The sequence below is a fragment of the Choloepus didactylus genome, chromosome 21 (genome assembly GCF_015220235.1).
Source record: "Choloepus didactylus isolate mChoDid1 chromosome 21, mChoDid1.pri, whole genome shotgun sequence".
NCBI lineage: Eukaryota > Metazoa > Chordata > Mammalia > Pilosa > Megalonychidae > Choloepus > Choloepus didactylus.
Window position 1 is genome coordinate 31,007,103 of NC_051327.1, and position 23,087 is coordinate 31,030,189.

Sequence of the window (23,087 nt, forward strand, 5' to 3'; positions counted from 1 at the left end):
TGTCATTTAACCACGTGTGTGATTCAGTTTACTGGACAGGGCAGCCTGGCATGTCATAAGGTCCAGTGTGGGAAGACTGTCCCTTGTATCAAAATCACCTTGATTTGTAAAAAAGAGTCCCAGGTCCCTCTCCAGGTATACTAACTTGGAATCTCAACAAACAGGATCTAGTAATCTGTTAAATAAATCCCCAGGTAATTTGGATGTGTAGTCAGTTTGGGAAATCCTGGTGTAAGGGACCCTGGCACCTTCATCCTATTAGGATTAATTAATTCATCACTTGTTTGATGACCCCCTACTCGGTGCATCACTGTCTATTAGGGATGGTGGGTAGAGGACTGTCATTGACCTGGAAGAATTTAAAATGTAATTAGAGAGACAAAGCATACATATATGAAACAACTGTTGAGCAATTCCAGAATTATTTGAAAGTGTATCTGCTTCCCAGACCTTTCCCATCCTGAAGGGAGTCAGGATATACAGGCTAGCACATAACCAGAGGAGTATACAGCCACATGGGAGAACAGCCTCAACTCCGTACATATTTACTGAATGGATGTGTCTTCCCCCTGCCAGTTATATCTAACGAAAGGTATGTTTGATAGTGTATTTCTCAGATAATACTGTTTTGCTACAGTGACTCAAACTAGTTGATAGCAAAACTAAAGGCTCTTAGCACCTCCTTCTATAGAAGCTAAGTTTTATTTTTTAATTGGGGTGGGGGAGAGCAGTAGTTCCTTGGGAAGGGGTTGAAACCGGGAAGTTCAGCCCCAGGAGCCCAAGGGCCTCTGCCGAGTCTCCCCTTCTCGTGTCGCCGCCTCCTTTCCTGGCAGAGCAGCTTCCTTTGCATCTCGGTCGGTACCTGAAGCCCCTGAGGCACCAGGCCTTTCTCTGGCCCGCCTGCTTCGTGTCCTCCTCTGATTCTCAGCGGAGGGGTCCTTTTCCCCTTGGAGGAGGGGTGCTCTTTTCTGTTTGCTCTGCGGGGCAGTGCCTTTTTAATTTTCTGGTGTGAACAAAGCAGACTTTATTCCAACTTTTCCTCTCTAGTGTGACTGAGCCCTTCCTGTGTTCTGGCAATACTGTCATCTTTCTGTCTCTTCTCTTACATCTTTTGACCTTGTGTCTCCAGAAGCCATTCTTCCCTTGTGCCTGCATTTCCTTTTCAATTAATATAAAACAAAACAAAGGAAGGTAAAGCAGAGAGATAAAAGAGATACACAGTGAAAACAGGTTTCTTTCATAGCCTTCTCCAAGCCCTCTCCCCCAGATATCCCTGTTGTTCTGCTGCACGTGCTTGCATCAGCAGGGGCGAGCAGGGTCTTTAGATGTTTGCATAGAGGATACGCTGTACCCTCTGCACCTTGCTGCTGCTACCACTTCCACCCGCAGTTCATTTGTCCTGGCCTCTGGAAGCTGGTTAATGAGGAGTAGAGGCTATACAGCTCAGCACAAATTCTCTCCTAGGCAGGGTCTCCCGAGAAGAGTGGCAAACGTGGGCCAGTGAGGAGTACAGGTTGCCTGTGATGTTCTTCAAGGAAACGCAAACATTTCCACATAAAAGGCAGCCCCTGGTAACGTCCATTAAATTTTTAGAACTACTCACACGTCCTACACCCAGACTCAGCGCAGTCATCTCTGTACTCAAACCTTTTCCAGATACTGACGTCACAGTCCCACCCCATCTCAAAGAATCTCATCCAATATAGCCACTTAGGGAACGTGACTGGCTCACTTGGTGTGAACTCGTGTCTGTATTTCTGTGTCTTTCTTTGCCTTGGGAGAAGGAGGAATCATGAATGCCCTGCCTTTCACCCGGTAGGTGCTGAGCGATGAAGTGAAGAGAAAGCAGTATGATGCGTACGGCTCTGCCGGCTTCGACCCTGGGGCTGGCAGCTCCGGGCACAGCTACTGGCGGGGGGGCCCCACTGTTGACCCCGAGGAGCTCTTCAGGAAGATCTTCGGGGAGTTCTCATCATCGTCATCTTTTGGAGATTTCCAGAGTGTATTTGATCAGCCTCAGGAGGTAAGTTTCTCGTTTTGAAAAACTTCGAATTTTAGGCTAAGTGTGATGCAAACAGAATCTCAAAGGAAAAGCAGAGCAGCTTAAATGGAATGCTCTGGAGGCAGCCATTTGTGTAGAAAATAATAGCAATATTTGAAAAATCCTCTAGATAACAATGGGTACTTCTGTTTTGACTATGGTCTTACAATTGCTTAGTCAGCAGCACCTCAGGCTTTCAGGCTTCATAATGAGGGTGTGGCTGTTTATCCAGAGCCTGCTGTGTTATTCCAGGAGAGCCCAATTCGGTGGGGACCTGCCGGTCCTACCTCTCCCATGTTTATGTCTCAGTGACCTTGACAGAGATCAAGAGAGAGGGAAAGTATTTCATGACTTAAGCTATGATTGTACCATTCAAAATTGTAAGTGCCTTGCACAATACTATCGACAGACATTTCAGTTTGTTGAAAAGTATATTTTTCACTTACATTAAAACATACGTTATCTCTTAAACATCTTGAGTAGGACAGAATCAGTTCAGTGAGTCCTACCCATTCTCATTGTACACTCAAGTAATTAAGTAATGCTGACCAGTACCCCTTTACTTTTTTGTTTATTGTTTTGTTTTAATTTTTAGAGCAGTCATAGGTTTACAGAAACATTCTGCAGGAACTAGAGTTCCCATATACTGCTCCTCCCCGCAGTGTTCCCTATCGTTAACATTTTGCATTCATATGGTATCTTTGTTATGATTGATGAACCAATATTATTTGTTATTTTATCAGCTAAAGTCCGCAACTTAAATTAGGATTCATTCTTTGTGTTGTGCAGTTCCATGGGTTTATTTTTTAAATTTTTATTGTAGTATTATAGCTGCCACCTAGAATTTTCCTGTTGTGCAGACAATTCAGTGTGTTACTCACGTTCCCTCCTGTACTTTAAAAGCAGAGCATCACTGTGGAATTGTAAAAAGAAAGGTGATGGGCCTGTCCCTTGGTCTCTTTAGTACATCATGGAGTTGACGTTCAATCAGGCTGCCAAGGGCGTCAACAAGGAGTTCACGGTGAACATCACTGACACCTGCGAACGGTGCAACGGCCGCGGGAACGAGCCCGGCACCAAGGTGCAGCACTGCCACTACTGCGGCGGCTCCGGCATGGTGAGGCTCAGCTTACTGCCCCTCCAGGTCCACTGCGCCTTCCCCACCCGCCCCTGCTCCTGTGCTCCCGGGGCTGCTTACTCTAATGGTGCATGGGCTTCGAGAGGCCAAAACCAAGGGGGACTGTTTTACCTAGAACCTTCTGCATTCCACCAGGAGAGTGCTGTCTTAGTAGGTGGGCAGTGCAGACAGAGCAGGCGAACTGTGCTGTCTTCCCTGAAAATATACTCGGGGATATTTTGGTAATTTGAATTTTGCTTGAAGTCTCATCTGGTCTCCTTTTTTCTTTCTGATAACTTTTTGCTTTGATAAAATTCAGATTTTCATAACAGTATAAAGAACTCCCTTATATGTTTTACTGAGTTTTACCATTTTGTCCCATTTGCTTGTCATTTCTGGTGTGCACATTCTCCCTCCCTCTGCGTATATATATTTACATGTTGCATGGATCTATATTTTCCCCACCCCCAGAATCGTCTGAGAGTAAGACATGGACATGGTGTCTCTTTATTCCTAAATATGTCAGCAGGTATTTTCTAAGAACAAGAACATTTCTCTTTTGTGACCACATGTTCTAGTTTGCTAATGCTGCTGGAATGCAAAACACCAGAGATGGATTGGCTTTTATAAAATGGGGGTTTATTTTGTTCCACATTTACAGTCTTAAGGCCATAAAGTGTCCAGGGTAACACATCAGCAATCAGGTACCTTCACTGGAGGATGGCCAGTGGTGTCCGGAAAACCTCTGTTAGCTGGGAAGGCATGTGGCTGGCATCTGCTCCAAAGTTCTGGTTTCAAAATGGCTTTCTCCCAGGACATTCCTCTCTAGGCTGCAGTTCCTCAAAAATGTCACTCTTAGTTGCACTTGAGATATTTGTCCTCTCTCGGCTTCTCCAGAGCAAGAGTCTGCTTTCAACGGCCGTTTTCAAACTGTCTCTCTTCTGCAGCTCCTGTGCTTTCTTCAAAGTGCCCCTCTTGGCTGTAGCAAGCTCCTTCCTTCTGATCTTATATAGTGCACCAGTAATTTAATTCAGACCCACCCAATGGGCGGGCCAACACCTCCCTGGAAATTATCCAATCAGAGTCATCACCCACAGTTGGGTGGGGCGCATCTCCATGGAAACACTCCAAGAATTACAATCTAATTAACACTGATAGGTCTGCCCACACAAGATTACATCAAAGAAAATGGCATTTGGGGGGACATAATATATTCAAACTGGCACACCACAGTACTGTTGTCAGAATCAGGACATTTACTGATTACATTGTGTTATCTGTTTTTACTCAAAATTTCTTCAGTTGACTTACAATGTCATTTAGAGTGTCTTCTCCCCGCCCCTCTCCCGTCCTGCTCCTGGATCCCAGCACTGCATTTGCTTGCCGTGTCTTTAGACTCCTTTAATCCAGGATGGTTTCTCAGCCTTTCTTTTTCTTTTATGACCTTGACATTTTTGAAGATTACAGACCAGTTATTTTGCAGGATTTCCCTCGATTTGGATTTATTTGATGCTTTCTCGTGATCAGATTCAGATTATACATTTTTGGCAGAAACACCACAGAAGTAATGCAGTGTCCCTTCTGTGCATACACCCTGAGTCATGAGATGGCAGTCTGTTCCATCATTGGTGATGTTAAATTTGATCATTTTCATATGATTAAAGTGGTGGCCGCCTGGTTTCTCTAAAGTTAGAAATCATTAATTTGCCTCAAACTCAACTTTTTGCCTCAACTTTGTGGGGCGACACCTTCAGATTGTACTAATGTTCTTTCCTCATCAAACTTTCCCTCTCAAATTTTAGCATTCTTTGATCATTCTTACCTAAGAGTCATTGCTGTGATGGTTGCACAGCAGTGATTTTGTAATTCCAGCATCTCTTATGCATTTATTAGTTAGCATAAAGTTTCTATTCTTCCCATTTATTTATTCATTTCTTTATGTCAGTATGGACCCATGGATTTTTATTTTATTCACAGGGTTATAATCAGTATTATTACCTACTTTGATGCTCAAATTGTCCCTGATTTGGCCAGAAGTCCCTTCAGTCTGGCTTCTGTGTTGATATGTTCCTACCATTTCTTCAGTACTTCCTTACTTTCTATCCCCACAAGATGTTCTTGATGTAGCCTTTTCTTTCCCTGCTGCAGCCCTGGAACCAGCCATTTCTCCAAGGAGCCCTGGCTGCTGTTAGTGTTTAATGGAATTTAGAAACCGAGACCCATGCTCTAGTGTGCTCACTGCTGCTGGGGTATTGTGCTTCTATACTCGCAGCAGATGGAGCCGGGGGGGAAATGTGTGTATGTGTTTGTACACGCGTAGATACACGTGCACATGGCTATGTCTCTTTCCATACCGTACCAATTCACACATATAGATGTAGATACAGAAAAACACATATCTACTGTTTCAGTTTGCTTAGGCTGCCAGAATGCAATATACCAGAAATGGATTGGCTTTTATAAAAGGGGGTTTATTTGGTTACAGTTACAGTCTTAAGGCCATCAAGTGTCCAAGGTAAGTCATCAACAATCGGGTACCTTCACTGGAGGATGGCCAATGGCGTCCAGGAAACCTCTGTTAACTGGGAAGGCATGTGGCTGGCATCTGCTCCGTAGTTCCGATTTCAAAATGACTTTCTCTCAGGACGTTCCTTTCTAGGCTACAGCTTCTCTTCAAAATGTCACTCTCAGTTGCTCTTAGGGTGTTTGTCCTCTCTTAGCTTCTCCAGAGCAAAAGTCTACTTTCAAAGGTCGCCTCCAAAATGTCTCTGTAAACTGCAGCTCCTCTCTCAGCTCCTGTGCGTTCTTCAAAATGTCTCTCTTGGTTGTAGCAAGCTTGCTCCTTCTGTCTGAGCTTATATAGTGCTCTAGTAAACTAATCAAGGCCCACGCTGAATGGGCAGGGCCACACCTCCATGGAAATTATCTAATCAGTGTTATCACCCACAGTTGGGTGGGTCGCATCTCCATGGAAACACTCAATCAAGGAATTACAATTAAATCAACACTAGTATGTTGAATTACAATCGAATCAACCCTAATACTAAAACATTACATCAAAGATAATGGCGTTTTGGGGGACATAATACATTCAAACTGGCACACCTACACATATTTTTATATATGAATTCATCCTGAAACTTCCAATTCCAGTATCACAATACAAGATTCCTTCTAGTCTTCTGTCAGACCATGGCCATATTTGTAATTTTTTTCTCTAATAGAAATCTGACTCTGATTATCTCAACATATTTACTCATTTGCTCAATCCTTGTACACACAAAAAGTAGTTTCAGAATTGTTATACCACTGCAAAAAAACAGTCCTATTTATTGGCATTCAGTATTTGTTTAGAGTTCTTTTTACCTTTGGGTTGAGGTTATATAGTCAGAATACGGTGTTCAGAAGTTACTTGGGTCAGTTCTTTTTTAACCCCTTCACTGTGATTACAGTATTTATTTGAAATACGGTTAGGTTTTATTTGATTATGTTTGCAATCCCTTTAGATGGTTTTCTTTTAAAGGAAGCAGGGAGCCCTTCTACCACCCACATTTAAATGTGTGTGTGTGTATTAGTGGGGGAGTTGTTTTTAAGACCTTAAAAAACCTGAAACAAAATTCTTTGATAATCCCACTACTGTTAGCATTTTAGTGTGTTTCCTGCCACTGTCTTTTTTTAAAATATACAATAGCTATTTTTGAATAGATAATATGTGTAAGTCATTAAAGATTCAATGAGTATAAATTATAATCAGTGTAAAATAAGTCTTTCCTCTTCCTGACTTTTAGCCATTGAGTTCCACATTCCAGAGGCAGCCTCTAGTCGTAGTTTCTTGAGGAGCCTCCTAGCTGAGAATCCTGTGGGTACGTGCATGTGTGTGCATCATTTTATGCTAAAGGTAGTATACAGTTAACACTGTTTTGTACCTTGATTTTTGTTTTGTTTTGTTTCCATTTCTCTGTACATCTTGGAAATATTCTGCATGTAAAGCTGTCTCAATCTTTTTAACGGCTATTGAAAAGAAAATAGGATTTCTTTATATGAATATATCATAGTTGAGCCAGGCCCCTATTAATTGACACTTAGGTTGTTCCCATTGTTTGCGATTATAGACAATGAACACCTTTGTCATTTTCATATTTCTTTCATGTGCAAGTATCTTTATGTGAGAAGATGAACATCTTTTCTAATATGTTGAGTTTTTTTCTTGTGAATTGAATTCACATCTTTGTTCTTTCTATTGAGTGATTGGTCTTTCTCTTATTTGTTTGTAGAAGCTTTTTATAAATTAAGTAAATTAGCCCCTTTTCAATGGCTTAAGTTGTGTTTTTCCTAGTTTGCCATCTGTCTCTTCACTTTGTATCAGTTTTTGGCTGTATGTATATAATTTTCAACATAGTTGAGAATCATATAGCGTTTTTTCTTTTTGCCTAATTATTTTAATATAAGCATTTTCCTAAGTCTTTGGATATTTTCAAATATCGTTTTTAATAACTGAGTAATAGTCCAGTAGTGGGTATATCTAAAGTTAACTTACCTATAAATACTCCCATTGATAAAAAGATCATCTGAACTTAAAGAATGTGAACTCGAGGTTGTGTTCCTCTAGAGGGCACTCTTGGAGAAGGGGCGGATTCCCGTGACTGTGCTCCCTCCAGGACTATGAGCTGGGTTGCTCTCACCACTTGACGCTGGGTTTTCTGATCTGCCATTCCCAGTTCTCTCTCATGCCCAACGTCCTTCTCTAAGGCCCTGAATTGCTGTGACTTTTTTTTTTTTTTAACCTTTCTGAAGTGAACATTGAAATAAGAAAATAAGGCCCAAGTGTATTTCTCTCAAATGTAATGTTTGAGACTGGGGAAGATGTTTGCAGCACATTTGATAAAGAATTAGTATTCCTATATGTAAAGATTTAAAGACGCAGATTGATGAGAAAAAGACTCATAGTCTGATAGAAAAACTAGTCAAGACTGAACAGAAGAGGAAATGCAAATAACCAATCAACGTTTCTGGTGCAAGTGGAAAGCAGAAGTGCAAGGAATGGAGTTTGCAGCAGCTAGGAGCGCTTTAAACGTACTTCCTGTTTGACCTGGCATTTCCGGCTGTGGGAACGTGCTGTCCGGCTCCCATGTGTAAAATTGCTAGTGTGCAAGGGTGTTGCAGTCAAGGACTGGAACAGCCCCACGGATGTCGAGAGGGTGAGATCTGAAATGTCATGGTCCATCGTATGACAGGAAACTGTCCACTGCTATGAAGTGCTTTCCAAGATAGTTTTTTAATTGTAAACAAAACAAAAGCTGCAGACCCGTGTACATAATGTGCTTTCTTGGCTTAAAAAACATCAAATTCTGATTCACGGGGGATGGCTAGAAATGTTTGTATTTGCATAGAGGAGGGTGGACAAGACTCCTACAGGAGCTGTGCCCCCAGGGGAGGTGCCTGGGCAGTTAGGGGGCAGGAAGGGGTGGTACTTGCCTTTACCGTACACCCAGTTTTCACTTTTGACTTTGTACCATCTGCACACATTACCTTTTCAAATAAACATAAGGCACATGGATTTTTAAATATAATAATTATTTGACTCAGCAATTCTACCTTTGGGAAGCTATTTTATAAAAATAAAGGCATCAGAATAGAAGGATATATATGCAGGGATATTTTTTTCCCCCAGCATTGAAGAAAAAGTTAAATATTACAATGAAAACTGGAAGAACCTAAGATGGCAGCTAAGTAAGACAGGGCAAAAAAACACCTCCATGAAAAATACTAGATAAAAGCCAGAAAGTGACCCAGAACACCAGTTCTAGTAATGCACCAGCCGGAAAAGGTCTGCACAGTCCACAGGGACCGTGCATTTGGTGAAACGGGAGTCTGCATTCTGAAACGAGTGAGTGAGCCAGCTGAAAGTCCGGCGGCTGCTGTGCGGTGTGTGGAAACCATGGGTTGGTGTTTGGAGACAGACTAATTCTTTTTAAAAAAACAAAAAACAAAAAAACGCGGGAGCGGCTGCAGTTACAACGGTGAGAACCGTGCAGTGAAGCGTGGCAGGACCATGCTGTGCCAACGTCTCAGTGTCTGGTATGGAGGATAGCCCTTCCCACACCCGCTGCTGATTGTCTCGGGGCCAGGGGGACAGAGGGGACCCAAAAGGAGAAAGATACCGCACCCCTTGCAGCCATCTCCCCGGCGGGCTGGGAATGCTCCTGCCCGGGGCCAGAGCTATAGCCCAGAGCCATGCCAAGGGTCCCAGTGTGACAGGGAGTACTTCTCACAGCACTTCGCACACACCACAATATCAGCCGTGAGCAGTGGCCTTTAGTGCACCCACAGCTAATTGTCCTGGAGCTGGGAAGGTGGAGCTGTGCGAAGAGGGGGAAATTAACATGCCCCATTCAACCATCTTTACAGCAGGCTGGGAACGCCCCTGCACGGCACAGCGGCCCGGGGCTTCCCTGGAGGGCCGGCGCACACTTGTGATGTGGCACAGCCTTCCCTCAGCAGAGGTCCTGGAAGAGCACGGCTGGGAAGGGGGACCCGCTCAGAAATCCCAGGGACCCTTCACCAATACCAAGGACTTGTGGGTCAGAGGCAGAGACAGTCTGTGGCAAGACTGAAATGAAGGGTTAGACTCTTGCAACAGCCTTAAATCTCCAGCTGGGAGCACCTGGAGGTTTGATTATTAAAGCTGCCCTGCCTCCCTAACCACCCAGACACACGCCCCACATTCAGGGCGGACAGCACCAACAACACACCCAAACTTAGTGCACCAATTGAACCTCACAAGAATCAGATCCCCCACACACCACAAAGGCGTAGTTGGGGAGAACTGACTTGAGGGGAATAGGTGACTTGGAGACGTTATCTGCTGGCTAGTTAGAGAAAGTGTCCGCCACCAACCTGTAGGTCTGACAAATTAGAGATTGGTACTTTATATATCAAGAAAGAATCCTATCAAGTAAAGCAAATGCCAAGAGGCCAGAAACAACATTAAATCTTAAAGCATATGATAAAACCAGATGATATGGAGAACCCAAACCCAAACACCCAAATCAGAAGATCAGAAGAGACACAGTACTTGGCGCAATTAATCAGAGAACTAAAGTCAAACAACGAGAGCATGGCACAGGACATAAAGGACATGAAGAAGAGCATGGCACAGGATATAAAGGACATAAAGAAGACCCTAGAAGAGCATAAAGAAGAAATTGCCAGAGTAAATTAAAAAAATAGGAGATCTTATGGAAATAAAAGAAACTGTTGGCCAAATTAAAAAGACTCTGGATACTCATAATACAAGATTAGAGGAAGTTGAACAACGACTCAGCCTCCTTGAGGACCACAGAACGGAAAATGAAAGAACTAAAGAAAGAATGGGGAGAAAAAGCGAAAAAATTGAAATGGATCTCAGGGATATGATAGATAAAATAAAAACGTCCAAATTTAAGACTCATTGGTGTCCCAGAAGGGGAAGAGAAGGGTAAAGGTCTAGAAAGAGTATTCAAAGAAATGGTGGGGGAAAACTTCCCAAACCTTCTACACAATATAAATACACAAAGCATAAATGCCCAGCGTATTCCAAATAGAGTAAATCCAAATAAACCCACTCCAAGACATATTCCTATCAGACTGACAAATACTGAAGAGAAGGAGCAAGTTCTGAAAGCAGCAAGAGAAAAGCAATTTACCACATACAAAGGAAACAACATAAGACTAAGTAGTGACTACTCAGTGGCCACCATGGAGGTGAGAAGGCAGTGGCATGACACATTTAAAATTCTGAGAGAGAAAAATTTCCAACCAAGAATACTTTATCCAGCAAAACTCTCCTTCAGATTTGAGGGAGAGCTTAAATTTTTCACAAACAATGAAAACTTTTTTATTGGCCTATAGGGTCATTCATGATATAGCATTAAGAAATTAAGAAAAGCAAGTCACACACCAATGTGTATAATATAATCTGATTATAAAATTTGCATTTTTAAAAAAGGCTCTTTGTTACAAAAGAGAGGAAGAAAGTTGTGGAAAGAATACCCTAAACTATTAACTATTGTGAATTGGTTACCTTGGGAGTCAGGGCGAGGAGATATTAATAACATTTTATGTATCTCTGTATTCTTTGATTTGCTATAACAAGCATGCATTGACAATCTACCAAAAAAAATCCAAAGATGTTGCATTAAATAGAAAGATAACCAATTTCAAATGCTAGGTGAGAGGTTGAGGGAAGTGGCCACAGATCATAAGGACTCGCCAGCTCTGTAGGAGTGAGAGATGAGAAAGCTCCCAAAGGGTGGTGGTGTGGGCTGGGGGTGAGGGAGAAGATATTTCAGGCAGGAGGAATCTTAGGGAAAAAGTGCATTGCCTCTGTTCTCACCTGTCAACCTGGATACAGTTTGAGTTGCCTTTAGTCTCACAGTTAGTCTGAATCTGGTCTCCCCTTTCCTGTCTGTTTTCACCAGAGCAGCCGTAAGGCCAGGCTGAGCCCCTTCAGACCACAGCTGTGTGTGATGCCCTTGACAGCTTGTTTAGGAGGGACCCCCTTGGGAGTGGGGTGGGAGGTTGGGGTAGACCAGGGCACCAGATTCCTGAGAGAGGAGCTGCTTGCTTCATTGCTTCCAGGTGCCTGTGAGTGGGGGTGGGGGGGGTGGTCTTCGTGGGTGTATGGTGAACCCCTGCAGGCTCCCTTTCTGTCTATATGGGCCCCTCCATGGTGCAGGAGCAGCCCAAGGCCCAGTAACCAGCAGTGAGGCCCTGGGTGGTAGGAGTGCACTTAGTTGTCCTTTTCCTCTTGGTTTTTCTATTTTCCCAACTACTACTTTTGTAGTTAGAGGGGGAATAATCTTTTTGAAATGTATTTATTTGTTCAGCTCCCAGGGGTTTCCAGGGTACTTCTGTAGAGGCAATGTCTCATTTTTCTTCTCATCTAATCAACTTGATGGTTTGCAATTCAGATGTAGATTTGTACTAGAAGATGAGATTAGCAGTTTCAGCACCTGCAGCCGTGTTAGGCAGCACTTTTTAGTGCACATGCATAGAAAGAACAGATCATTCATGAAACATTTCCTTCCTATACCTTATGGTCCTTGCTCCACGGCCCTCAGAATTTACCTGAACCCTTAAGGGTACCATGTTTTATCTCCTTTTCATCAGGAAACCATAAATACGGGCCCGTTTGTGATGCGTTCCACGTGTCGGAGGTGTGGCGGCCGCGGCTCCATCATCACGTCTCCCTGTGTGATCTGCAGAGGAACAGGGCAGGCCAAGCAGAAGAAGAAAGTGATGATCCCAGTGCCGGCCGGTGGGTTCTCAGGCTTGTACCACACCCTACGAGGCCAGGGGTGCTGGGGTCCTCGTCTGCCTCTGTGATTTATCCACTGGCGAGAGCTGTGCCAAGGCCTTGGCACCCTGGAGTGAGGAGGAAGTAGAATCTCACTGCATTTTCGCCTTTGCACCGTTTATCTTTACAGTCTACACTTTATGGGTGACGTTGGGGGGAAGAGACTAGACAGGCCGATGCTGCTCACACGTGGTGAGGAAGCTTCTCTCCAGGTGGTTTCCTCTCCTCTGTTACACCCTGTCTTCAGTTGACAGAGGCCAGCATCATCCCTGGTCCACTCCATCTCCCCCTTCCCCTGAACAGCCTTTAGACTCCCAATCCCCACCCATCTTTGCTCCCCTGAGTGATCTTTCCACGGCCGGTCTGATCTTTTTGCTTCTCTGTTTAAAACCCTTCAGTGACTCCATGTTGCTCTTGCCATGAAGATAAAAGCCCTCCACTCCCTTCTCTGGCCCTGCTGGTCTCTCCAGCCTCCCTTGTTGCCTTCCTTACAGCCTTATTGACTTGCTTTTAGATCCTTGGACAGTCCCTAAAGCCTCCCAAAACAGAACCTTTGTGTGTGCTGTTCCCTGTTTCTGAGACTCACTTTCTGCCTCCTTTTCAGGGGGTTAACTGTTCATCCTGGAGATCCCAGCTGAAGTACCACTTCCTCAGGGAAGCCTTCTCAAACCCTCCTCTCTGCTCCTTAGATATGCCTTTCTATGGGGTGCTGTCTCTTTCCGTTTTCCTTATAAGAACATATCTCAGTTTGCAGTTGTACATTTATTAGTGGTTTCATCTGATTACTAGCTGCCTCCCCGGCTAGACTGTAATCTCCCTGAGGCAATGTTAGGCCTGGCGTGAGGCAGGTGTTCAGTACATTTGATCAAAGGGAAGGTGCTCTTTCTCAGTTACCGATTACCGTAGCACATTGTGATTGTGCCTTGGAAAGTTATACTTGCTACCTTCTTGATAATTGCATTGTTCCTCAAGAAGAAGCAGGAATAACCAAGGAAGCTGTGGGTTCTAAATGGATCTTGGGGTAAAAAATGCCTTGAGAGGTCAAAAAATAATTGTTCCCTATTGAACTTTTCTTCTTATAGGAGTGGAGGATGGCCAGACCGTCAGGATGCCTGTAGGAAAGAAAGAAATTTTCATCACATTCAGGGTGGGTGCTCTGCTGTGCACAGCTTCTGTTGGGTCCTACCCTCTCTGAGAGGATGTGGCTGCGGCTGCGGCTTCTCGTTGGTGTGAGAGAGGAGCTTCATGGGAGCCCGTCTTGCCATTTGGATTTCTATGGGGAACAGCATCCACCTTAATGTGGTTATGAAATGGGTTACTTCAAGGCTCTATGCTGGGTGTGGAAAGAACACAGCTTCCTCAAGAGGCTTGCAAGTTGGAAACAGGACACATAAAAATATAGAAAACATTTCCTCGTGGGCTTTTTTTAAATGTATCAAATTGTTGTTAGGGAGAGTAGGTGCTGTTGGGTACTCCACTACATACTTGGTCTTCTAAGATAACGGAACATCAGAGAAGATGGTGCCTTTTGCCAGAGTCACACTCCCAGGTCTGTCCCTGAGAAAAGCCCACGCAGGTGCACCAGGTGATGGCTCAGGATGTGCGGGGCGGCCTTGCACCTGACAGCACACCGTGGGCAGTAGCCCACCTGTCCTTCAATAAGAGGCCAGTGAAGGGAGCTGAGCTGGGGTCGGGGCACACCATAGATGGTCAGAACGAGCGTCAGCAGGGAGACCTCACGTTTACAGAGGATGCGTGAAAACCAGAAGGTTGCAAGAGGATAAAGGTAGTAGGACGACATTGAGATAAAGTTGTACACATGCAAAATGGTGTTATGTATTATTTAGGAATCTGCAAATATGTAGAAATGGTAAAAAGACGCTCGTAGGAGTGAGAAGTTCCAAGTTCAGGCGTAAGGGTAACTGGAGGGTGGGAGCAGGGGCTCCGAGGGGGACTGGGCTGTGTTTAGAACATTTTATTACTTAAGCTGGGTTGTAGGTATATGGTGTTTGCCTGTTATTTAGTTTACTTTTATTATATATGTGAAACATTGTATTATTTAAAGCCAAAAGTAATATAACGGATGAATTTTCTAGGCTTAGAAATTAAAGGGTGAAGACAGAAAGCTGGAAGCAAATCTATTTAAAGTTTGAAGGATAATTCAGATTCTGTTCCTATTAATAGAGGGGAAAAAAGAGAAGAAATCACTGGAGGGCAAAGAATGTCCTTGAAATGCAAAAAATTGTATTTATAAAATCAAATTAATTCCAGCACTGCCAGTCTGCCTTGAAAGTAATTTGTATCAAATGACTCTCTGGAAAAAACCCTTTTGCCTTTGTAGATGTATTAGTTAGTCTGTATCTCGCTGTACTTTCTAGTAAGAATAAGTATAATTCAGTAGGTAAAAGTAAGAAAGACTTTTTTTTTTAACATTCAAAAAGCCAGTTTTCCTTTTTATTTCCCTTCACAACTGAGCAGCGTGGTCTGGGAGCACCTAGGCATTTTTGCCAGTGCAGTGTATAAAGTGGAACTCCTGGACTCAGGGGTAGCCTTTGATTTTGGTGAAAGCACAGTGCTTTCACTCATCCTATGTTGTGAGCGTGGACAGAGGTGTCGGCCCGAGCGGTGGGAGGCTGGTGCCCAGGGCAGCTCCCAGCGCCTTCTCTGGTCAGTGCTCACTGTCTGCTCCTGGCTGCAGGTACAGAAGAGCCCCGTGTTCAGGAGAGATGGTGCAGACATCCACTCCGACCTCTTCATTTCTATCGCCCAAGCTATCCTCGGTGGGACAGCCAGAGCCCAGGGCCTGTACGAGACAATCAACGTGACGGTGAGAGAACTGGCCGGTGGGGAAGTGGGAGGATGCCTCTGCTCCCCCACCCCGCCCCCCCGCTGCAGGTGGCTCTTGTTCTGAAACGGCCCTGGCTGGCAGTGGCCTGTAGCTGTGGATGGCCTCCACGTCAGGGACTCAGAAAGAATAGGTTTTGGGGGGGCTGTGGGGATCTCAGAGTTCCTGGGCGCTGCCATCTCCCATAAGCTCATCCCATCTCAAGGTCATGCTCCTTGTCACATTCTGCCTTAGGGCCTTCTCCAGCCTCTGTCTGGCGACACTTCTGGGAGCTGTCCTCTGTGCTTCTCAGGGGCTCCTGTGGAATCAGGCCCCAGTTGCAGGGAGCCATGCACCTCCAGATCAGTTTTTCCTCCCTCCATGTCTCACTTCCTGGGCTCCCCTCCCCCAATCTCCCTGCACCCAGTTCTTGTGGTTGGCTCTGCTTTGGGGGAACCTGACTTTCCGTGTGGTGGTTGTTAGGCTAGGTCTAGAAGCCTGAATGGAAGTTCTTTTCATGGAGTCACCGTAAGATTTTCTTTTTATAGTAAAAATGTTTTCATTTGGGCAACTAGAGACCAAGATAAACCACAGATTTTCTTGCTTCGTAGATCCCTCCTGGGATTCAGGCTGACCAAAGGATCCGGATGAGTGGGAAAGGCATCCCCCGGATCAACAGCTACGGCTACGGCGATCACTACATTCACATCAAGATAAGGGTTCCCAAGTAAGCGCCCCTGTGGGCAGTGCCGAAGCCTGCCAGAGCTGCACATGCCCATCCTCGGGAGGAGCCCTCTCCCAGCACGTCAGCTGCCAGGCCCTGGGCTGAGGGCGTCATGCCAAGCCAGATCACTGCCGGGGTCCCCTGAAAATTCCATGACTTCTTCTCCCTTTGAGTTAGGGGTTTCCTCCCTAAGCTCTTGTTTGTAAAGTGGACGTAATAAAGAAAGCCAACCTCCTTGAGATGTTAGGAGGATGAGACAAGTATCCGCAGGAAAGGCTTGGCTATTGCTGCCATTGTCTCAGGTGTAATGAGTGTCATGTTATTGTCACTCTCGGGAGTTTGATGTCTGGTGGGAGAGACAGATCTGTAAACAGCTCACCGTGCACGATGGCTCTGTCCTCTGAGAGGAAGGTCTGGGCATGGTGCTGACTGTGCTGGGGGCACCCACCCTGAGCAAGACGCGCCTGGCTCTGCTTGGGAGGATCATATTTCTAGCACTCATCCCTTTAATTAGATAATTTCTTACCTGCCTCTCTATCTCACATGTGTAAAGACTTTTTTCCCCTAGTGAAAGTGTTTAGCCTAGCCACAGTGGCAGTTATTTCAACCAACTTAGAGCATTTAGGAAATTTTCTTCGCAGAAGTTCGCAGGCCACATCTGTTCAGGTTCTCCTCACTGTTTCAGACTGGGTGCCCATTGCCTGCTCCTGGGCCAGAGCCTGGGTGGGTGCTTCACATGCCCCCCCAACCCCCTGGCTTGGGTGGGGTGAGCACTGGCTGCATCTGCATCTCCTGCCCAGAGGAGCTCCTCAGATGCGAACTCTGCTGGGTCCACAGGCGTCTCACCAGCCGGCAGCAGAGCCTGATCCTGAGCTATGCTGAGGATGAGACCGACGTGGAAGGGACAGTGAATGGCGTCACCAGCACCAGCACTGGTAAGGCGTCCCCAGGCAGTGCCTCCAGAACATTAGAGGGGCCTGAATCCCTGGAGGGTGGAAGATTCGGAGAAGCATGGTGGGGGGTTCCCACTTGGAGATTGGCAAGAAGTGCTGTGAAGCGGGGAGCCAAGGGGTGGGAACAACTGAAGCAGTGGCCTTGGCTTGAAGAGGAAAAGCTCTTCTCTTCATGTGTACTTGTTCATGTGTGAGGTAAGAGCACTAGAAGGCTTCCTGCCAGATCTTAGAGGGCTGGTTCTCTGAGTTCTATCCTTGGTTCTGCCACTTGCTCTGTGACCTTGGGCACATCCCATGAAAGAGTTCTTATAAAAGCCAAAGGAAAAGAGGCATTGAAAAGATTTATGTGTTCCCAACCCAGAATGTTTAACAGAGATTTCCGAGTGTCTTGTAAACAACAACAACCACAGCCATAAAAAAACCATCATCACCGTGCCTCCAAATCTGCAGTTTTACAGCATGTCTAACTTCGAATTCATCTAGCAATGGACATTTACTCTCAGCTCAAAGGTCCTCTTGCTCTATTAAAGAGCATAGTTAAATATTAGTGATTGGATACAAAAAGATTTGCAGGCAGAAGCTTTGTAACAGAAGTTGTGATCGCAGCCCCGGTTCTGGTGGCAGGCGGGTGGGCAGCTCTGCCAGAGGCAGCCCTCTCCCTGTTTCTTGGGAGGCCTGTTGATTCAGGACAGGCTATGCCGAGGGTGTCACTGGCTTCGGCTGTATGTGTTTCACCCTCGTTGCATCATTTTGTTTTTCTGTGGGCTGGTTGTTCCTCTCAAGTTCTTAGAGCTTCAGCAGCATTAGATGATGTATGATAGTTCAGAGCAGGTGTTTTGAGCTGGGGGTGAGTTTTCCAGTGAGGTGGGGGGCTTGGTCACGAAGCCCCTGGGTTGGGGGGGTTGTTCCAGCAGCAGCACCCTCCTGTGCATGGACGTTCATTGAGCACCTGTGGAGTCCAGGGGACCAGAAGTCCCCAGTGAAAAGCAGCTGCCACACACCCTCCCTCTAGACTGGCAAGGCCCAAGTGGTTACTGTTTTAATAGTTTTTTCTTTTTGTGTCACATCTCCTGAACTAGCTACCCTGACAATCCAGGTAACTCACAGTGTGCACTTCTGGCTTCTCGTTCTCCTCTTTTTCCTGAAACACAAATATTCCCCCAGTCACCCAGCATGTGAGATGGTGTCTGCAGACAGCGCTCGGCCCATCACCCCGCCTCCCCCTGCCCACCCAGGGAACCTCGGGTCTGCTGGAGCTGAGCCCTGAGAGGGACCTGAGCAAATTTTATTGGCTTTGAAAGCTGTCGCAGTTTGATTTTTTAAACCCCTCTCTGATAGCTTAAACAGAGAGTTGATTGTACGGTAGGTTCGTGAGTGTCCTTAGACCTTTCATCTTCATGGTTCCTTGCCCCGATGAGCTGGTTCACGCATTCAGCCAAGATCTGTTGGGAGCCTGCTGTGTGCCAGACTCGGTCAGTTTTTCCTTTTAAATTCTTAATGATATAAATTCACTGCATGTAGTCTAACTTTAGTGTCTGTATTGGATGCATTTCTGAAAAGTTGCTTATAAAGGAAAATGGGGATACCAGGTTAACTTTCATTGTCATTTCAGAATTATATTATAATGGAAAATTTGGCTCCAGATGTAATTTTTTTAAATGACAATTAAGAATCTCAGAATAGGCCAGGGGTCAGGGGCGGGGCACTGGCCCCCTGCTGCCCAAGGCTGGCGAAGCCCCTGTCACACCTCGAAGACTGTCCACGTGTGAAAACGTTCCAGTGCACGGGATGCTCACTCCCTGACACCTTCACTGACCATGTGTTTTATTTAAGTATAATTGAGACTCTTATTCCAGGCATTCAACAAAACCTTTCACTAGAGTTATACGGAAAGTGGTCTGCATTCATTTATCAATTGTTCTTGAGATAAAGACATACTTGTCATTTTTTTTTTACCTTTTCATCTTTATTATTTTCTGTTAGAGAGATTAGAGGTATATAGAAAATATCATGCAGAAAGTACAGAGTTCCCATATACACCTCCTCACATGTGCCGTTTTCCTTATTATTAACACTTTGCATTTGTGTGGTATCTTTGTTACAAATGAGAAAAGATATTCTAATAATTGTATTATTAACTGTAGTCCATAGTTTATGTTAGGGTTCACTGTATGATACAGTCCTATGTTTTTTTGTTCTGTTTTGTTTTCTAATTTGTATTCAAGTAACAAACATACAACCTAAAATTTCCCCTTTTAACCACATTCAAATATGTAATTCAGTGGTGTTGATTACATTCACAATGTTCTTCTACCCTCACCACTGTCCATTACCCAGACTTTCCATTGCCCTAAACAGAAATTCTGTGCCAATTAAGCCTTAACTTCCCATTCCTTACTCCCACCCCCGGCCCTTGGTAACCTGTATTCTATTTTCTGACTATGAATTTACTTATTCTAATTATTTTATATCAGCAAGATCATACGTATTTGTCCTTTTGTTTTTAGCTTATTTCTCTCAACATGTCTTCAAGGTTTATCCTTCCCCTTTCACGTATCAGAATTTGATTCCTTTTTATGGCTGAATAATGTCCCATTGCCTGAATAGACCACTTTTTATTTATCTGTTCGTCTGTGGATGGACACTTAGGTTGCTTCCACCTTTTGACAATTGTGAATAATGCTGCTGTGAACATCTGTTTGAGTCCCTGCTTTCAGTTCTTTTGGATATATACTTAGAAGCGGGATTGCTGTATCATATGGTAATTCTCTTGAATTTTCCGAGGAACTGTCAAATTATCTACGTTCCACCACCAGTTCACACGTGTTCCTCTTTTTCCACATCCTCTCCAACACTGACAATTTTCTTTACTTTTTTTTTTTTTAATATTAGCCATTCTAGTGGGTGTGAAATGGTATCTCATGGTTTTGATTTGCATTTCCCTAGTAGCTAATGATGTTGAGCATCTTCTCATGTGCTTTTTGGCCATTTTTTAATCTTCTTGGGAGAAATGTCTATTCAAGTCTTTTGCCAATTTATTTTTTCAACATAATTTTATTCATATGCCAAACCATCCACAGTATAAAATCAGTGGCTCTCAGTATAATCACAGAGCTGTGCTTGCATCACCATAATCAATTTTAGAACATTTCCATAGCTCCAAAAAGAAAAACCCCAAGCCCCTTATACCCCTCTATTATTGTCACTTAGCTTCAGTGTGGTACCATTGTTACAACTGATGTTAAGAGCATTAAGATATTACTATCCATAGTTTGCATTAGGTGCAATTTTTCCCATATACCATCCTATTATTAACACCTTGTAGTTGTGACAAAAATTTGTTCTGATTTGTGGAAGAACATTCTTACATTTGTACCATTAAGCACTTTGATCATCCACCACAGGGTTCACTGTGTTATACAGGCCCACGTTTTATCCTGTGGCTTTCCTTCTAGTGACATACACAACTCTAAACTTCCCCTTTCAACCACAACCACACACATAATATGATGCTGTTAATTCTACTTACCATAATGTGCTACCATCACCTCTATCTATTTTCAAACATTTAAATTCAACCTAGTTAGAAATTCTGCATGCATGAAGCATCTGTTCCTCATTCTCTGCCCTTTTTCTATCTCCTGGTAATCCATATTCTAGCTTTCAGCTCTGAGTTTACTTATTCTAGTTAGTTTATCTTCATGAGCTCATACAATATTTGTCCTTTTGTGCCTGACTTATTGCACTCAACATAATATCCTCAAGGTTCTTCCATCTTGTTGCACGGATAACGATTTCATTCTCTTACTGTCTGACTAATATTCCATGGTATGGAGAGACTACGTTTTTGTTTATCCATTCATCAGTTGATGGACACTTGGATTGTTTCCATCTTTTTACAGTTGTGAATAATGCCACTATGAACATTGGTGTGCAAATGTCTGTTTGCATCCCTGGTCTATATACCGGGTACCAGGATTGCCAGGTCACATGGCAGTTCTATACTTAGCTAACTGAGGAACTGCCAAACCATCTTCCACAGCGACTGCACCATCCTTCATTCCCACCAGCAGTGAACACGTGTTCCTGTTTCTCCACATCCTCTCCAGTATTTGTAGTTTCCTGTTTGTTTAGTAGCTGCCATTCTAGTAGGTGTGAAATGATATCTCATTATGGTTTTGATTTGCATTTCCCTGAGGGCTAGTGATGTTGAACATCTTTTCATTTGCTTTTTAGTCATTTGTATTTCCTCTTTGGAAAAATGTCTCTTCAAGTCTTTTGCCAATTTTTTAATTGTGTTATTTGTCTTTTTGTTGTTAAATTTTAGGGTTTCTTTTATAGTCTAGATTTTAAATCTTTCTCAGATATGTGGTGTCCCAATATTTTGGTGCACAAAAGTTTTTGATTTTGATGCAGTCCTGTTTATCTAGTTTTCTTTTGTTGCTTGTACTTTTGGTGTCAAATCTAAGAAAACATTGCGTAACATAATTGCCTAAAACAAGGGAAGATGCTTCCTTATGTGTTCTTCTAGGAGTTTTATAGTTTGGGGGTCTTATGTTTAGGTCTTTTTCCATTTTGAGTTGATTTTTGTATATGGTGTGAGGTAGGGGTCCACCTTCATTCTTTTGCATATGGATATCCAGTTTTCCCAGCACCATCTGTTGAAGAGACTTTTCTTTCCCATCGAGTAGACTTGGCACCCTTGTCAAAAATCAGTTGGCCATAGATGAGAGGGTCATGTTGTTTTTTTAATAGCCTTCTGAGTGCACCTGAGTTAGCAGATCCTTAGACGCTGCTGAGAGTCGTCTGCAGACACGAATTTATTCCTAGGTATTGTCGAAGACTTGTTTTCATTATGGGGAAAGGGTACCTGGAAGGCATTTGGAATATTACAATTATTTAGGCAAGTAACCTAAAGTTTTTGATGGATTTAGTGTCTCTTGTTGATTTTTGTTCCCTAATGCAGCTACTGAAACCCTTTGTGGCTGACTCTAGTCTCTTCGCAGTCTGTGAACCAAGAAGGCGTGACCCCCCCCAGTGTGCCTGAGGGCTCTGAGCTAACAGGGCTGAGCAGCCACGTCTTCTGGTGAGAAGACACAGGACACTGGGGGGCGCTTTGAGGTCGTTGCGTGGCTTCCTCACCTTTCGAGTAAGATACATTCATGGCTTCTTGCTCTTGTTTCTGGATCATCAGTTTTTGTCACAATAGATACTCGTATTTAGCTCTAAGTGTAGAAACATTTTCCAGAGCTCAACATAAGTGATATAGGGGTTGCCCATGCTATTTCTCTTCTCTGACGTGGCTCATGGGGTTGATGGTCTGTCCCCTTTCTGCGTGGCCAAGGTGAGAGGAAGCCAAGGGAGACCTTTCAGCAGAGGTGGAGGCAGTGCAGGGCCCTGTGGACCCACGTGTGTACGTGCAGACGCCTCCTGGGCCGGGCCGCGAGTGTGGACGGCACCTCCCCTGTGGAGTAGACCCGTTCCTCAGAAGCCACATCCTTTATTCCTGTTGGCCTCTGTTCCTTCAGATGATGCTCACTGAGCACTTTCACTTAACCGTGCAGTGAGAAGTGAGGTAGAGACAGGGCCCCGCCCCTTGTCAGCATTTCATTACATCATTACATTGTGGGAAGGCGAGACAATCCACAGATAAGTGCTGGACCTTTCTCATTGCACCAGGAGTCGTGTTACCACAGGGAGAACGTTTTTGCCCCACGTGGTGTTACAGACTCACAGAACAGTTGTAGTCCAGTGAGCCTTCCTCTGGCCTGGCCTTATAAACAGCCTCTGTCAATTCTGGACTTGACATCCCCACTTGTAAGAAACGAATGGTCTCCTGCTCATACCCCCAGCGCCTGCACACGGTGGGTTCGTGGTCAGTGTTGTTGAGATTATTTGAATTCAGCTCCCTACCATCGTCAGGGAAATGCTCCGAAGAAGAGACTGATAAGTAACCCATCCTCTCAGCAAAGCCATGTGGGGGCTGACGCAGGTGTGCAGGGCCGTTCTGACTTGTGAGCCCTGTCCCCTGTCCAAGGCTGACTGAGCAGCCCCTCCTGCCGCCGCCTGCCAGAGACGCAGACCGTACCCT

General features: G+C 44.4%; 1 protein-coding gene across 2 annotated transcripts in view; it reads left to right on the plus strand.

Annotated features, from left to right (window-relative positions):
• Positions 1-23,087, plus strand: part of DNAJA3 (DnaJ heat shock protein family (Hsp40) member A3) — a 36,770-nt gene that overhangs the window by 9,364 nt on the left and 4,319 nt on the right. For both annotated transcript variants that reach the window (XM_037814647.1, XM_037814648.1), the window contains exons 4-10: positions 1,820-2,023; positions 3,006-3,158; positions 12,309-12,456; positions 13,578-13,642; positions 15,194-15,322; positions 15,931-16,046; positions 16,881-16,978. In XM_037814647.1, coding sequence (XP_037670575.1) covers positions 1,820-2,023; positions 3,006-3,158; positions 12,309-12,456; positions 13,578-13,642; positions 15,194-15,322; positions 15,931-16,046; positions 16,881-16,978 — 913 coding nt within the window. The remainder of the gene's footprint in view (positions 1-1,819; positions 2,024-3,005; positions 3,159-12,308; positions 12,457-13,577; positions 13,643-15,193; positions 15,323-15,930; positions 16,047-16,880; positions 16,979-23,087) is intronic.